Source organism: Sinocyclocheilus rhinocerous, unplaced genomic scaffold (assembly GCF_001515625.1).
Source record: "Sinocyclocheilus rhinocerous isolate Xijiao unplaced genomic scaffold, SAMN03320098_v1.1 scaffold1515, whole genome shotgun sequence".
Lineage (NCBI taxonomy): Eukaryota > Metazoa > Chordata > Actinopteri > Cypriniformes > Cyprinidae > Sinocyclocheilus > Sinocyclocheilus rhinocerous.
This window is the reverse complement of record NW_015627243.1, coordinates 323,496-340,995: the sequence shown is the minus strand read 5'-3', so window position 1 is coordinate 340,995 and position 17,500 is coordinate 323,496. Positions and strand designations below refer to the sequence as shown.

General features: G+C 35.2%; 1 protein-coding gene across 1 annotated transcript in view; it reads right to left on the bottom strand.

Annotated features, from left to right (window-relative positions):
- The window catches only part of jag2a (jagged canonical Notch ligand 2a), a 56,460-nt gene that overhangs the window by 23,976 nt on the left and 14,984 nt on the right, over positions 1 to 17,500 (bottom strand). Inside the window, exon 3 of the mRNA XM_016533291.1 lies at positions 7,025 to 7,085. Coding sequence (XP_016388777.1) covers positions 7,025 to 7,085 — 61 coding nt within the window. The remainder of the gene's footprint in view (positions 1 to 7,024; positions 7,086 to 17,500) is intronic.

Below are 17,500 nucleotides of genomic sequence, written 5' to 3'. Positions count from 1 at the left end.
TGGAATATGCAGCTCTAACTCTGCCATGTTAATCTATATTCTATGTGACTCTCAGGACAGTTGTGATACGTCATATTCACGTAGCAGCTGTGGTGATGGTTTTATGCAGTGGTTTTATGCCAATGCACCAATGCGAATCGGTGAATCTTACCATCCCTATATTTTTTTATGACGTTTCGCACTGTTTGATTGACAACTTCCTTGACATAGTAAATAATTCATTGGAGACTCGAATTTTTCCTAATGCTTTTAAAAGTGGGTTCCTTAGCATTGCAATCTAAGAAAGAGGTAAAGAACCTGGGTATCATTTTGTATTGTGATTTGAGTTTCAAGTCTCATATTAATCAAAATACAAAATACAAAACACAAAAAATACAAAAACTTGATTCTATCACCTGAGAAACATTGCTGGGATTCATCCTTTCTTTTCTTTTAATGATGATAAAAAACTAATTCATGCATTTATCTTCTCTCGACTTGATTACTGTAATGCTTTGTATACTGGCTTACCTAAGGTTTCTATAGTTAAGCTACAATTGATACAAAATTCAGCAGCCAGAGTATTAATGAAATTAAAGAAGTGAGAACAAATTACACCGGTTTTAATGGAATTATATTGGTTACCAGTTCATCAAAGGACTGATTTTAAGATTCTTTTAGTTGATAAAACATTGCATAATCTGGCTCCTTCTTACATTTCTGACTGTTTGTCAAGATATATTCCTAATCGAATGTTACAATCCTCTAGTCCTGGACTTTTGACACATTACACGGTACCTCTTTTAGCCACTGTGCTCCTAAAAATTTTGAACGGTCTACCAAATGAAGTGAGAGAGTCCACTAGTTTTCATATTTTTAAAAGGTGGGTTAAGACATATCTCTTTTTTACATATCTCTTTATTAGCAAGTTGCTTATGAGTATAATAGTCTGTGAAGTTTGTGTAATTTTTGCAGTGTTTTATTGTACGTTGTTTTGTTTTTTTTGCTTTATTTATTTTTCTTTTTGCTTCTATATTTGTTCATATTTGTTTATACTTGTTGAATCATTTAGAGTTTTGATTATCTTATATTGATTTTGTATTCTTAATATTTGTTTTATGCTTGTGAAGCACTTTGAGTTGTATTCCATGTATGAATTTGTTTTACAGTTCGGGGTCAGTAAGAATTATTTTTAAAGAAATTATATTTATTCAGCAAGGAAGCAAAAGTGACAGTAAATAATTTTATATTGTTGCAAAAATTTGATTACAAAAATTCTGTTCTTTTGAACTTAATTTATCAAAGAACAGTTAAAAAATATGATCATGGTTTCCATAAAAATATTAAACAGTAACATATTAAAATAGAAAATAGTCATGTTAAATTTTAATAATATTTCACAATTATTATTATTATACGTATATACAATTATTACATTAAATGTAGTTAAATGTAGTTAAATGCAGCATTGGTGAGCGGGGTTCAGACACACTCTCTCTGTTTAAATCTAGATTAAAGACACATCTCTTTGGCCAAGCATTCAAATAATGCATATCATAATCTTGTACTGCAGTTATATCTGATCAAATGCACATTATTATTCTTTAGTTTGGATTAAACAAATAAATTTTGCTTGGTTGGAACTTAATTTGCTGTAAAGTTGCTTTGCAATGATTTGTATCGTGAAAAGCGCTGTACAAATAAACTTGAATTGAATAAGAGACTTTAACACTTGCCAAACTTTTTAATGGTAGTGAGATACTATATCATATATATATATATATATATATATATATATATACATAAACTCCCACTGGAATGCAGAATATATTTTAAACACACAGAACAAAATTGTCGGATGTTTTAGAGATATGGCAATGGTATTTCTGACAGGTCGTTATGTCTGACTGCCAGCCAAGTTGCTCTATAAATCGTCCTTGTGCACGTTCTCTCACGAATCCTTCCCCACAGCTGAAATCACCCCGCTCGCCCCATCTCAGTCCACTTGCTCTCTTCCTTAAATGGACACACGATTCCAGAAGTGGAACAAAAGCTTTGACATACTTCCCTACTTTCCGACTAAAAAAAAGCTTTGACATACTTCCCTTCTTTCCGACTAAAAAAAGGAATTCAACACGCTCTTTTATATCAAATGTGCCATCCCCCTTTTTGCTTTCCTCTCTTCCCCCTCTCACTCTCCCCCCACCCCACTAAAAAAATCTAGTACTCATCTCCTAATTCATCTACAGCAATTAGTTACAAAAATACACACCAATCACTCCCTCTCTATAAGCTGAAGGAGACACTAGAGACTGTTACTGGGTAGAGTCACAGTAGCGTGTGTGTGTGTGGGGGGGAGACCCTGAAGATAAGCCAGCTCAAGAACACAGTCACACACACAGATAAGAGCCCTAACTATCAAACAGGTAAGCAGATGAACGGCTTTCGCCAGGTCTGGAACGTAATCAGTTGTGTTTATCCGTGAGCTCAATCAACACTAGAACTTCATCCTTGATCTGAGAGGCTCTCTTTAACTCATAACAACAGTTTTAGATAAAGAAAAATCTCAGGAAACACAGATGATGGCTACTGTTAGCCTTAAAAACAAAGTATCTTTTCTTAGTTTCTTTTCTTTCCTATTATTTTCTTTCTGTCCCATTCACATCTCTTCATCAGTCTGTCTCCAGTTTGTTCAGTTTCACTGCCTCCATCACAATGGGTGAGATTTGGCCCCCATCGCCACGGCGATAACAGATCACAAACAATAGACCAAAGAGTCAGACAAGGCCAAATAATTTCCCCTATAATTACACAATGCTCTCTCGCCCACTTTTCTAAGTTTTCCTCCATGTTAATGTGCCCCACCTTTCTTAACTTCCCTTTTGCATTTTTTCCACTTATCCACTTTATTACCATCTAGCGATCTACCAGCCAGCACTACAGCACAAGTGAAACACAATAACGCTCCTTTCTCTGCCCCTTGACGATACGTGAACAATGCAGTTGACCTGCTGGCCAGAAAGAGCTGTTTAGAGTCCAAACGTACACTGTAAAAAAAATCTGTTAAATTTACGGTAGAAAACCGGCAGCTGTGGTTGCCGGAATTTTACCGTAAAAAAATACGGTAGCAACGTTTTAGGTTTTACGGTTTTAACTTAAATTTACAGTTAAATATTGTAATTTCATTAACTGATAAAATTTTATTATATACCAACCTAACAGGATTTTACTGTAGCATTTTTACAGTCTTTTACCGTTAAATTCACGGTCATTTTTTACAGTGTAGAGCTGGAGGGACGGACTTCCTGAAAGGTAAACAGTCCCGCGAGACCCTCTCCTCCAAAGGCCCCCACTACCTGATGCCCTGCAAACGCCAAAACCTTCTTGCATCTAAAGCCAGATTTTGTTTTTTTGTTGTTTTACTTCAAGGCCTGATCTACATCTGTGAGCTAATTCTAGAAGATAGAGTTGGAAAAAACACCTGTAAAAAAAAAATGAAAATGTGAGGCAGGTATGACACCCTGATGATGAATTGATGATGAATTGATCTCCTGCTGACAGCAGATATGTCTGTGGTGTCTAGGAAACAAAAACATGCACAAATATAAACACAGAAACCACCCGCTGTGATGATGATTTCTTTCAAAGAAGTACTTTGTCATTATTATAACTATTCAAAATAATAACAACAACAGCATGCAATTACGCAAGACCTAAAGATGTGTATTTAATAAGAAGAAATATTACACAATATTAAAATAAAGATTAATAAAAGTAAATATTTACATAAAAAAATAAAAATCAAGAAAAATATATAAAAATATATATTTTCTAAAACAATATATATGTATATATACAAACACTAAACACTATACAGCGTTATATATATAATTAAGAATGAAATATATACTTAAATAATAATTAATTAAATAAGAATATTAAAGATTACATTTTATTTTTAAATTGTATTAATGAAATATTACCACTTATTAATTAAAAAGCCTATCATAGAAAAAAAATGTTTTACCTACAGTTTGCAAATTAAAAAAAGTTATCTATTAGCAAACAGTAATTCTTGGCACCCTTCCACCCATAATGCATCAGGAACATTCACAGCCTCTCACTGCCTCTTCACCTATTGATGTCTCAACATCAACATCTTGTCATCTGGGTGATCATCTAAAAAAAATGCAGACTAGATCTTGCTCATGGTCTGTCTGTCTGAGATCTATTCTCAATTTGAAGCAAATGAACATCCTGTGCTGAACTTCAAAAAGTCACATGACAACTTTCCGACAGGGTTGTGTATGTGAACATATCAGTGACTTGTTAGTGTTGTGTGCATTTGTGAGAGAGTATATTCATGCCAGTCTTGTAAGTAGCCCTTTGCTTTATAACTAACTGGCGGCGGTGTATTTGTTTGTATGTGTGCGTGTAGTGTGAAGAATAGTAGCATTGCAGCTGCTCAGACAATAATTAGCTCAGAGACATGTGTGGAAAATAACGAGCAACTATAATTAATGTCTTAACGAGGCGATGACCTTCTTTGTTTAGACCCAAACTCTCTCCAGGGACTTTAAACATGACACGCTGCGTATAAACAGTTTCCATTTGCATGCTAAAACAACCTACATGGCCCATTAATACGGTGGCCGAGAGAGCTCAACGCGCTGCAAATGAAAAAACACATGCAAATAGAAAAACATAACAACACAACCAAATAAAGAAACGCGCTGCAAATAGGCACAGACCACATTGGAAATGTTTAAGGGAACCGCAAAGTGACGAACATGGCTGGGACATATTTATCAATGTTTGCTCTGAAAGGTGAGATTTTTGTTTATTTTAACATCCTGATCATATGATTCCTTTGCTTCTTCTTCTTCTTTTTTTTAATTATTAGCCTAAATAAGCTGATGAAATTACTGTATCACAATTACTGTAACTGTGGAAGCATGTAAGCTGACTAACTTTACAACTTGCCTTACAAAAATTAACCATATGGTTTTACTATTAAAATTAATTAATTAATAAACACATTATGTAAAAAATAAATAAAAACAAAAAATGGTTACCATTAACCATGGATTTACTACACTGACCATAGTTTAACCATGGTATTTGTACAACTGTGGTTATACAAATGATAATCACAATAAAAAAAAAAAAAAGGCTAATTTTCGTTTTGTTGGGGTAATTTTGGCATTGTTGGGGTGCTCTAGCACATGTGCTGTCAAACTGATGAAGATGTTTTCTTAATTTGCTGGTGCTTTTTCTGTTTGCATGTGTTTTCTGAAGTTGCAGTGCGTTGAGCTCTCTCGGCCACCGTACATTAAGGGCAATAGCACACTAGCAACAAACAGCCATACAAGATATTCATACACAAATAAACATAAACTAACCTATACAAACACTCAGATCTGCTGTAAAGTGTCTAGAGAGGTGTAAAATGAAGCTTTACACAAAATGGATGTGTACGTAGACATTTTACCTCTGTTTCTTCTACTTGGCAGTAGAATAATTTTTTGTTCTTCTAAGAAATATACTTAGCTTATACAATAAGATATTATTGGATATAATGAATATGATTAGCTTGTTATAGAACAGTTGATCTACATTTTTGCCTAATAACTTTTTTTCTGCTTGTTTCTGGCCAAACCTGACTCTAGCCATCACCACAGCAGTAACCCCAGAACAACCTGCTTAGAAATCCTCACATAGCAGTGACATTAACACTCCACATCAGTTGTTTTTCCCAAAACACATAAAATAACAGTTTACTTTCTAACATAAACTATCCAGTCGAATATGTGAATCTCCAGTCCAGTCTGAATAATGCTCAGCTTTGCTAGTATAATTGACTTAACGTCTCATTATGAAAACCACATTAGGTGAATTTGGCTTTTTGATTATGTTTAAATGAAAGTTTTTGAATAGAAGTCTCTTTTGCTTATCATACCAAGACTGCATTTATTTGGTCAAAAATACCGTAATATTGAAAAATATTATTCAAATTTTAAAAAACTGTTTTCTATTTTAATATATTTTTAAAATGTAATTTATTCCTGTGATGGCAAATTTAATCTTAATTTCTTCAAGGTAATTAATTACCTGAAATTCTTTGAGTGTATTCAGCTTGTTAGGGTTTATAGTGTACATTGTAAATGATCAGCCAACTCCCAGAACATGAATTCCTTCATTAATGGTTATATATATATATATACTGTATACGGTTGGTCGATATGCAATCATGAGTTTTCAGTTACTGTTGGCATTACAGAAATTCAGTTTTTATCTCGTCTGTTTATATGAAACTTTTTTTTCATAAGTACAATTAATTTATGTATGATACTTTTTAATGAGAACTATAGGCTACTATATATTTTTAATAATGTAGACCAATTTAGCTAAAATATTTAACCACAAGCATGTAAGGGAGGATGTGTGGAACCTGGTGCATGACAGGCATTTGAATTCTGCAGAAATCTTTGTAATTTTCTGTAAAGTTCTGTGCATGCAAATTCTTTGATGGGCCTGTCAGTAACCCTTTCCGGTTCAAAGACACGTCAGACCACAGGCATCCAACTCTGTCTTAATACTCTTATCGGCCACCTGCTTTGTTTGTTGTACTAAAAGAAACAGCAGCTGTCTGTGAAAACGTAAAAAGGACGTAGTCTCACTGATACACAACGAGGAGGAGTCTGTCTAAGAAAGATTTACAGAGAATTTAACAAACTTCGGAAAATTTCAGAACTTACAGAGAATTTCTCATAAGAGCACAGCATACTTCAAACCCCAGGCTAATGCATCAGTCCCTCTACACTGGCTTGAGTAACTTTGACTGTATGGATCCATCTCGTATCTCACTCCAGAAATCCTGTTATACATCCTGGTATGTCTCTCATACAGTCAAATGTCAAATCTGACCTTCTGTGTCACTTATAGATGTGAACTTTCTCAAGAGAGAGATTGTTGGTACTGATGAAAAATTATACACAGCAGTGCATGGTGGTGCGTGTCAAGGTGTTGAGAAATTATTACTCACGGCTGTCTGAAATCGTTTGATTGTCCCAGTCCCAAGCCTCCACGATCAGAGTGTACGCTCGCTAGGAGATAGAGAGAAAGAGCTGGTTAGCTAATATACACAGACATATACGTCTCCACAGTCAAAGTCTTTGCTGAAGACAAACACAAAATATCAATAAAACACACACACAAAACAAAACAATGGCACAAGAAGCACAGGCATAAAAATTCATATTAGTCTACCTACAGACTCAAAATGAAAGAAAGACTTATTACACTACCATTCAAAAGTTTAATTTATTGAAGAAAAAATCTTACTGACCCTAAACTTCTGAACAGTAGCGTTATATTGAGACAATATATGGGAGAGAATTCAAGAAAGTATAACATTTGTTAGGCCAGCTATATGAATAGATGTAATGCCTTTCAAATAAAAGTTTTTTATATTAACTTCACAAAACCACTGGTAAAAGGGCATCTGGAGGCGTCCTCAAAGAAGAAAAAAACTTATTCATGAAGTATAATAATATAGGGATTTTTGTCAGTTATTCTAGAGTTGGGTTAGTGTGTAGCCATTATCAAACAATGGAAATCTATTTTACGTCCTCATATTGATACCGTGTGTATATGTGTACGTGCCTTTTAAAACAGCAATGTGAATAACCTGGTTCCCATGGTCTGGTGACTGATTAGCTGGATTATAAACCAGATGAATGATGAAATGGTGCAATGATGTTTGTAGGAGCGTGTATCAGGTCACTGCTGTTGGCAACAATTCATAAATGATTGCGTGATGTTTATGCATGTACTTTTTTCACACAGACACATGCTTCAACAGTGTTCTTTAGTTCATTTATTTCATGGGAAAATGGTTTGCTAACTCAAGTCAAATAACAGCATGGGCAGAATGACTTCAAAAGGTTCAAAAGGCTCCAGAACCATGCTGCAGTACTTCACAGTGAGTGAGGTGAACTGACTGTAAGATGGGAGAGGTCATGTTTTTTCACTCAAGTGAGGGGTTTTGCATGTTTCTTCCCTTTAATCTGACAGAACCTGAGTGCTTTTGGATAACAAACATTGGCATGGATGAACATTTCAGGAAATGTCTGAAACATTAGGAAGAAATCTCTGGGACAGGATAGCACACAGAGTGTAATACGCTTCTGTGTAATTAAGAGCTTTTTTCTTCAGCTTAAGTCTGCGAATGCAAATGGTTTAAAAATCACACCACCATTCATTTCCAACACTTTGGCACAACAAATGCAATTAAACAGCTTTTTATGATGTATGATATAAAGCTGTGGAAAACAGTGAACATTTCTGAAGAGGCAATTTTAGCAGGTCTATGTTTATTTGGTCAAAAATACCGTAATATTGAAAAATATTATTCAAATTTTAAAAAACTGTTTTCTATTTTAATATATTTTTAAAATGTAATTTATTCCTGTGATGGCAAATTTAATCTTAATTTCTTCAAGGTAATTAATTACCTGAAATTCTTTGAGTGTATTCAGCTTGTTAGGGTTTATAGTGTACATTGTAAATGATCAGCCAACTCCCAGAACATGAATTCCTTCATTAATGGTACTTCCTGTCAGAGTCATCATGTATTATGGAGCAATGGAGAACCACAGGAGGAGAAGAGGAAAACAGGACACATCTGGGTAAGACAACACACACACACATCAACATTTACACCGTGTGTTAACATGTCCTGCACACTGGGTTTCCCTTCTATTAGAGTGGACCTAGAGTGCTTTCTGATCAAGAAAGTTTTTGCAGTGTTGAAAACTATAAACCAAAACTGGTTTAAAAATGCACTAAAAAAGCAGAGATCAGGTTTACTGTGGCAGCACGGCATGAGAAACATGCCCATGGATTTTGTGTGCTGACACTCATGCATCTTTTCTCTGGAAGCATGAATCAGCACGCTAACATCAGTGAAGCCAAACCACTCAAACTTGTAAGTGCATGCAGTAAATGGTATAGGAAGGAAAGACTCCTGATACAGGCATGGCTTCACTAAATCTCAAACAAAATTCAAGCGGAATGTTTTGCCATTTCATTGACATTTATATATATGTACATTTTACAGGCTATAATAACAGATCCGTAAAGTATGCAAAACCCTTCAGAAAACATTTAACATGAATATAAGGAGTAACGGTGGTAGAAACTGAAGGTTGCTCATGAAGAAACAAACAACTGATGGACAACTACAAAATACCATCACCAATTAAATATAAAATAATTATTGAACTTAAAAGTGTGTCGGTAATACTGCACTGGAAATGTCATCACATTTGTTGTCTTGTTGGGTTCTGTCATTCTGTCCATAAGTTTTTAAGTTGTTTTCCTTTGCACTAGGTGTCTCGCTGTTTGTCCTGCTTCTTGTGTCAAATCTGCCTTGAGAAACCAGCTTTCTGTTATATTCTGCTGCTCTGCATCAGTGTAAGTGTATGCTGTGTGAATAACATTAGTAGCCAGCAAGATAATACCTGACATCATTTCAATTTCTTAGGGAAATGTGAAAACGAATCATAACATTGTGAAACTTGCACAGGGCTACGCTTTTAAAATGGGCAAGGCACACACAAACTATTGAGCCAGATCGTATGTGTCATAAACTGAAAAAAAACACAACAAAAAAAATATATACAAGTGATATTTGTTTCACTAAAATATTTCAAAGTTCATGCAATTAAGCCTGCATGGAGCTCTTTGCAATCATCATCACATCCTCATGAAAACTTCAAGCAAACTCTGTTCTCAAAGACAGACTTCTTGATTTATTGTTCATTACTCTTTATGATTCCCTTTCATTTGGTCATGAAAAATGAGCAAAATGCAATGAATATGGTAGATATACACCACCGTTCAAAAGTTTGGGGTTGGTGAGACTTTCTTTTCTTTTTTGTCAACTTATTCTCACTAAGATAATTTATTTGATTAAAAATACAGTAAAACTTAAATATTGTGAAATGCTACAATTTTATATTTTTTCCATTTTAATATATTTACAAATATACTGTAATTTATTCCTGCAATCCTGAATTTTCAGCAGCCATTACTCCAGTAATTACTCCACTTTTGTGTCACGTGATCCTTCAGTAATCATTCTAAAGATGATGATTTGGAGCTCAAGAAACTTTTCTTATTAATATCAATGGTGAAAAAAACAAAACAAAAGAACAGCATTTATTTGAAATAGAAATATTTTGTATCATTATAAATGTCTTTACTGTCACATTTGATCAATTTCATTTGATCAAAATGTGTGTTCACATATTATCATAATCAGCTTACAAAATAAAATCATCTGTGTATGCAGTACTGCCATAATAAAGGGACAGTCCACCCAAAAAAAAAAAAAAGAAAATTACAGGTTTAGAACAGCTTGAGTAAATTATGACATTAAATTACATTTTTGGATGAACTATTTCTTCAATGTATTTAAGTACTTTGTTACTATGCTTACATTTCAAATCCATTAAAAATAAGCATTACTGTGGGAAGGACAATGAAACTAGTTTAACTTATGCTTGGTTAAAGTTAACTTAATATTGTATTTTTGTGCAATGTATATGTTATTTTTTCACAAACATTTTCTTTGACAAGAGACAATAATTGGCAGACCCCCTGCAGTCCTGCCACATACCCCCTAGGGTTTGCCTACTGCTTTATAATATCAAGAATAACATCCAAACCCATTAAATGTGTCAGGATGTTGAAGAATCAGTGTCAGCAAACTAATGAAAGGCTTTGTGTAGCATTAGTTTGCAGCATGAGCATATTGATGTTAACACCTGGTCAGTGCAGTGGTGTAAGACAAAGTTACTAATCTCCAAAGACGGCCATCAGACACCAACCACCAGTCAAGGGAGGAGCAGGAGCAGGGAAGATTTCTCTTTCCTTAGTTAGAGGGAAATAAGACACCCACATGCATATACACATGCCAGCAGATACACAGGAACACGCACACACTGGCAATGAATAAATTACACCTCCTAAGTGACACTGAGCAGGCAGTGCCACCGTTTTTACACTTCAGAGGGCAGTGAGGAGGACGTATATTGTGAGAACCCATGTGCCTTTTATTATCTATTATAACTATTTTATTATCATATACACTCAGACCATATTTTAATATACCAGTCCCTATAGGTGATGATACACGGGGCAACTTTTTGAGCAGTGTTGCTGAGCAATGTTGCCGTCAACGGGCAACCAGGTGAGACACAGGGCCCTCGACCGATCTAAAGTGTCCAGATAGAAATTTGTTGCCCATTCTCAATGGGAAAGTGCCCAAGCAACATTGCTCAAAAAAGTTGCCTGGCAACACTGCTCAAAAAATTGCCCCGTGTATCATCACCTTACGGATTCAGGTCAAATGCAAATCAATGCACAGTAACACACTTACACGGGAACTGTTCTACCTAAAAGCTGAATGTGATATGTGCAGGCTGGTAACACACCTGTGTAAGTCACTTCATACGACAAGAGACAATAATTGGCAGACCCCCTGCAGTCCTGCCACATACCCCCTAGGGTTTGCCTACTGCTTTATAATATCAAGAATAACATCCAAACCCATTAAATGTGTCAGGATGTTGAAGAATCAGTGTCAGCAAACTAATGAAAGGCTTTGTGTAGCATTAGTTTGCAGCATGAGCATATTGATGTTAACACCTGGTCAGTGCAGTGGTGTAAGACAAAGTTACTAATCTCCAAAGACGGCCATCAGACACCAACCACCAGTCAAGGGAGGAGCAGGAGCAGGGAAGATTTCTCTTTCCTTAGTTAGAGGGAAATAAGACACCCACATGCATATACACATGCCAGCAGATACACAGGAACACGCACACACTGGCAATGAATAAATTACACCTCCTAAGTGACACTGAGCAGGCAGTGCCACCGTTTTTACACTTCAGAGGGCAGTGAGGAGGACGTATATTGTGAGAACCCATGTGCCTTTTATTATCTATTATAACTATTTTATTATCATATACACTCAGACCATATTTTAATATACCAGTCCCTATAGGTGATGATACACGGGGCAACTTTTTGAGCAGTGTTGCTGAGCAATGTTGCCGTCAACGGGCAACCAGGTGAGACACAGGGCCCTCGACCGATCTAAAGTGTCCAGATAGAAATTTGTTGCCCATTCTCAATGGGAAAGTGCCCAAGCAACATTGCTCAAAAAAGTTGCCTGGCAACACTGCTCAAAAAATTGCCCCGTGTATCATCACCTTACGGATTCAGGTCAAATGCAAATCAATGCACAGTAACACACTTACACGGGAACTGTTCTACCTAAAAGCTGAATGTGATATGTGCAGGCTGGTAACACACCTGTGTAAGTCACTTCATACCCCATGTGCTTGGGTTTCTGTGGCACAGAATTAACAATGCAATTCCATTGTGTGCAGTTTTTCAGTGAAAGAGGTGGTGGTTTATTAAAGCAATAAGCTATGAGAAGCTGTGTATTTGATTTTATCTTGATTAAGATGTGTTGTTAATTTAAAGCTCTTTAAAATAAATATTTCAAATAAGTTTAAAATGACATTTAATATGAATGTCAGACTCAGAAGTAACGGTGGTAAAGACTGAAGGCTGTTCATAAAAAAACAAACATTAACTCTGCAGATGAAATTTAGCTTTGTAGCTAATTCTGGGGCAGTCTTTGACTGCCCATTGTCCCTGTTAAATAAAGAATAAAAAAAAAATAGTAAAAACAAATACATTAATTTTAATTCTAACGACAGACAACTACAAAAATATTAATAAGCTATGTTATATAAACTTATGAATGTGGAAGAATATTGTACTAGAAGTGTAATCACACTTGATGTCTTTTTGGTTCTGCCATTTAGTCAATTCGTTTTTTAATTGTTTTTCTTTTGTAAGCATCCTTTTTAAACAAGTGTTTCACTGTTTGTCCAACTTCTTGTTAAAAGTTATCAAATCTGCCTTGAGACACCAGTTTTCTGTTCTAATCTTCTGCTCTGCATCTGTGTGAGTGAGTAACTTCCATCATTTCAATATCTAAAGAAATGAGAAATAAATCAGAACACTGCGAAAGATATACAGGGCTACACATTTCAAATGGGCAAAAAAACAAAAACAACAACATAAAAGTCAATTAAAAATTTCCTGAAGGCATATTTTAGTTGTACGTGAGGAACAAAATTCACAAGTCATTATTTTTGTAACTTGTGATTTTATGCTCCGGTGATATGGGCCAGTTTAGGACAAGAATTTCAGTCAGTCAGTCAGACAGACAGACAGACAGACTCTGTTCCATAACCTCATCAAGAAGATTTCAAGAAAACTTTGCACAAATCATATGGACTATTTTTAAGTTATTTCAAAGGTGTTTTGAGTCATTTCAGAGCTTGACAGTGTCAAAGACAGTCAAGTGGGTTTGGATCAACATCAAGGTGACTAAATACTGACAGAATCTTTGAGAGAATGATTTTTTTAGATGGTCTAGAGTGGCTAATAAAACTGTAAAGCGACAGTAATATGATAGAAAATCCTACACTCAGTCAATTATATTTATTATTTAATAATCATAATAAGCAACATTTTTGATAAATAATAGAAGAAGAATTATCCATTTTGTTTACGTTGACTGCATGAAAAATAACATGAGTTCATGCAACTGCAGCAACATTAAGCTTCTGAAGACTAAATCAGCCCAGATGGAAACATGTTTGCATTAATAGATCTGATATCAACTGTTATCACTCCTGTAACCAGTAGATGACATCACAGTCCAGTTGAAGAACACAAAGCAGGTTTGCATCAAACACCTATGATCTAATGTGCAGCCAACTATACAGAAGGCTCACAAAAAAGAGGAGAGAGAAACAGTCGTGAAACAAGAGACCCAACACTCATCCAAGTTTTAAAGAAAGCAGGATGGGGTGAAAGGGGGACAGGAAAGATTTGAAAATAAAGAAATAAATGGAAAGAGTAGAGGAGATCAAATAAAGTTTGAACATTTAGTCAGGCCCTCATAACTGTTTTAGTTGTAAAGAATGAAGGAGTCAGGTTTGTCTGTCATTAGAATACCTATCTCTTTTAGTATAACTTTTAATGTGAAGAAATCGCCCTTGCATCTTGGCATGTCAACATATATGCGATTTAAAACAGAGACAGAAATGACAAAGCAAAGATACAGTAATGTAAGTGTCCTGACCCATATCTCAAAACAGCCAGATACACTGACTGCTTTAGAAAGAGCTAACCTTATCTTTGGTAAAGATACATTGCTATTGTATATTTCTGTTTGGTTTGTAAAAAGATCTCTTTTCTTAACTGTGTATTCAGGGTTTAGATTAAAGTCTGAGAACTTATCGTGAAACAGAACATGGACTTGTAGAGCTCTATACTTGTGTGTGCTCAGTGGGAGTGGATTTTTATCCAAAAACAAAGGATGGTATGCTGGAAGAGTATCAAAGATCTCACAGCTGTAGGACGTCAGGCACAGCAGGACTTATAAGGCTCATAAACATCAGCTTCCGTAAACAGCGTCCCTCCCCTGGCACACCCGATTCGCTAAGAAACTATGGACAACAGCAGATGTAATTGTCTTGGCAGATTTCAGATTAGCTGATGTTCAACTAAATAACACTGATGATGCACCAAGTGCAATGATGCAACTGTATCCAACAGTATATTGTCTACCATTCCTTAAACATACACATGCTGCAGAGAACATTATGGGAGGTTTATTCCCATTAGCAAGTGTTTTTGTGGTTTGCCAGTTCCAAAAATAACTATTAAACATCACAGCAGAAGGATTTCCTTCCTACTATTGGCTGTCTTCACCAGTATTAACACAAGACTGCAAATATCTCTCACTTCAGACTTCAACAGAGTTACAGCAAGGAGGAATCTTCAGAAGTTCACCAGCTGAATGTGAAACTAGTTTCTCAAATGACTCACCTGCAAAGCTGTTTAAACAGCACTTATGAATCTATTCGTAGGCAGGTGACCAGATAACGGTTCTGAGACAGTCTAGACCTAAAACTAAACTTAAGTAGGCACCTGTGAAACAGTCCTAAATTGAATAGGGAAACCATTTTAAATGGTGCATAGAAAAACACAGATGTTCTTATGCATACCAGAAACGACAGCAAATCAACAACTATGGGTATGATAGATAGATAGACAGTCCCAAAGCCTCTCATTACTATGTACATGATTTTATCTTCAACTGAGCAATTTTTGTGTGTTTAAAACAAAGCCACTTTAAAAGACATGTGTACATAACAGAAGAACACAGGCAACTCTCACCACAGCATTACTGTTATCACCATGGCCGAAATCTGAACGCAAACAAGACTCAAATGCAGTGATTCAGCATTTTTCACTACTTACAAAACATATTTACCAGGTTTAAGAAAACAACAACAAACTCACACTCAGGTAAGCACTGTGTGGTTTGAATTAAATGTTGTACCAACAGTAATGTGCCTTGCGTTATCTTACAAACTATCTGTTCTGGTCTATTTAGCAACAATGCTGCTATCTGAAACATGATCGTGTAGAAAACTCCCACTGCCTCTCTCTTTCTCTTCTCTATCTCTCTGGTTGTGATATCACTCCATGAGCATGCCAGCTCTAGTCCAGAACTCTGTCTTGTGTAAATTGTGCCTTTCTTGAAGAAAGAAAAAGAAGGGAAAAAAAGCAATCTCACTTTTGCCCAAAACAGCATTCCTGTGAGCTCATGCGACTGTTGCCCTTCACTGATGACCATATATTAAGATTCTTTCACTAAGAAAAGAAAAATTTGCTTAAATGTTCAAAGTTGATTTACTGAGAAAGTGACATGTTTATTAATGATTCCTTACTACAGTAACATCAACTGTAGCAACCATTTTGTTGTAAATGTTGTAGACTCGTTGCTGAATAAAAGAAGAAACTTAAACCAGCCTTGGCAGGTAGCTGGTTTTTGCCACTTTTCAGCTACACCATCATAGATAGATAGACAGACAGATAGACAGATAGACGGATGGACGGATGGATGGATGGATGGATAGATAGAATAAATATAGATATAGATTATAATATTTCATAGATAAAGTGAAATATTCAGAATGGATTGATAGATATGTTGCTGGTTGGTGTTTTAACACCATGCCAGCTTCCTTGGCTATTTTCATGGAAAGTAACAAGTTACTATATATTAATGAGAATGAGAATAGTATGAGAGAATACTATAAAAGAGCAATTGAAAAAACTATATAAGGCTTTTAAAGATTGAGTTAGATATATAGACACAGTGGCGGATTTAGGCATGGGCGACATGGGCAACCGCTCAGGGCGGCATTTTGTCAGAGGCGGCACGGGGCGCTTGCACTAGAAAAATAAATAAATAAACGGAATGCTCGATCAGGTTTTTACAGCTCATTTGCATGGCACGTCAATTAGGGTGACCATATTTTAGTTTTCCAAAAAGAGGACAGTAGGGGGCGGGGCCTCACCTAACAGTATACGTAGCAAAGTTTTTTTTTTGTTTTGTTTGCTTATTTTGTTTTTATAATGAATAAAAAGAAAACAAGTAGAAAGAATAGAAAAAGAATAGGGAATGCTAGTGTTAGAGGGTCATTTTTAAATAAAAATAAAACAAGTCAATAGAACAGAAAAAGAATAGATAATGCTAGTGTTAGAAGGTCATTATTTATAATAAATAAAAAAGAAAAAAAGTAGAAACAATAGAGAAAGAATGGAGAATACTAGTGTTAGAGGCTCTTATTTCTTTATAAATAAAACAAGTAGTTAGAATAGAAATAGAATAGAGAGTGCAAATGTTAGAGGGTCAAGTTTTTTAATAAAAAAAAAAACAAGGAGATAAAATTAGACGTAGCATTAGAATAGAGAGTGCTAGAGTTAGAGGGTCAAATGAAGATGAGAGATGTGTTCTCAGCCGTTTCTTGAAAATATTAAGGACTCAGCTGCTTGTTGGACAACAGGTTTAGAAATGCTTCTCATTGCAAGTCATTACAAGGGAAGTTTAGCTTTATTAGGGTGACCATATTTTAGTTTTCCAAAAAGAGGACAGTAGGGGGCGGGGCCTCACCTAACAGTATACGTAGCAAAGTTTTTTTTTTGTTTTGTTTGCTTATTTTGTTTTTATAATGAATAAAAAGAAAACAAGTAGAAAGAATAGAAAAAGAATAGGGAATGCTAGTGTTAGAGGGTCATTTTTAAATAAAAATAAAACAAGTCAATAGAACAGAAAAAGAATAGATAATGCTAGTGTTAGAAGGTCATTATTTATAATAAATAAAAAAGAAAAAAAGTAGAAACAATAGAGAAAGAATGGAGAATACTAGTGTTAGAGGCTCTTATTTCTTTATAAATAAAACAAGTAGTTAGAATAGAAATAGAATAGAGAGTGCAAATGTTAGAGGGTCAATTTTTTTTTATAAAAAAACAAGCAGATAAAATTAGAATTAGCATTATAATAGAGAGTGCT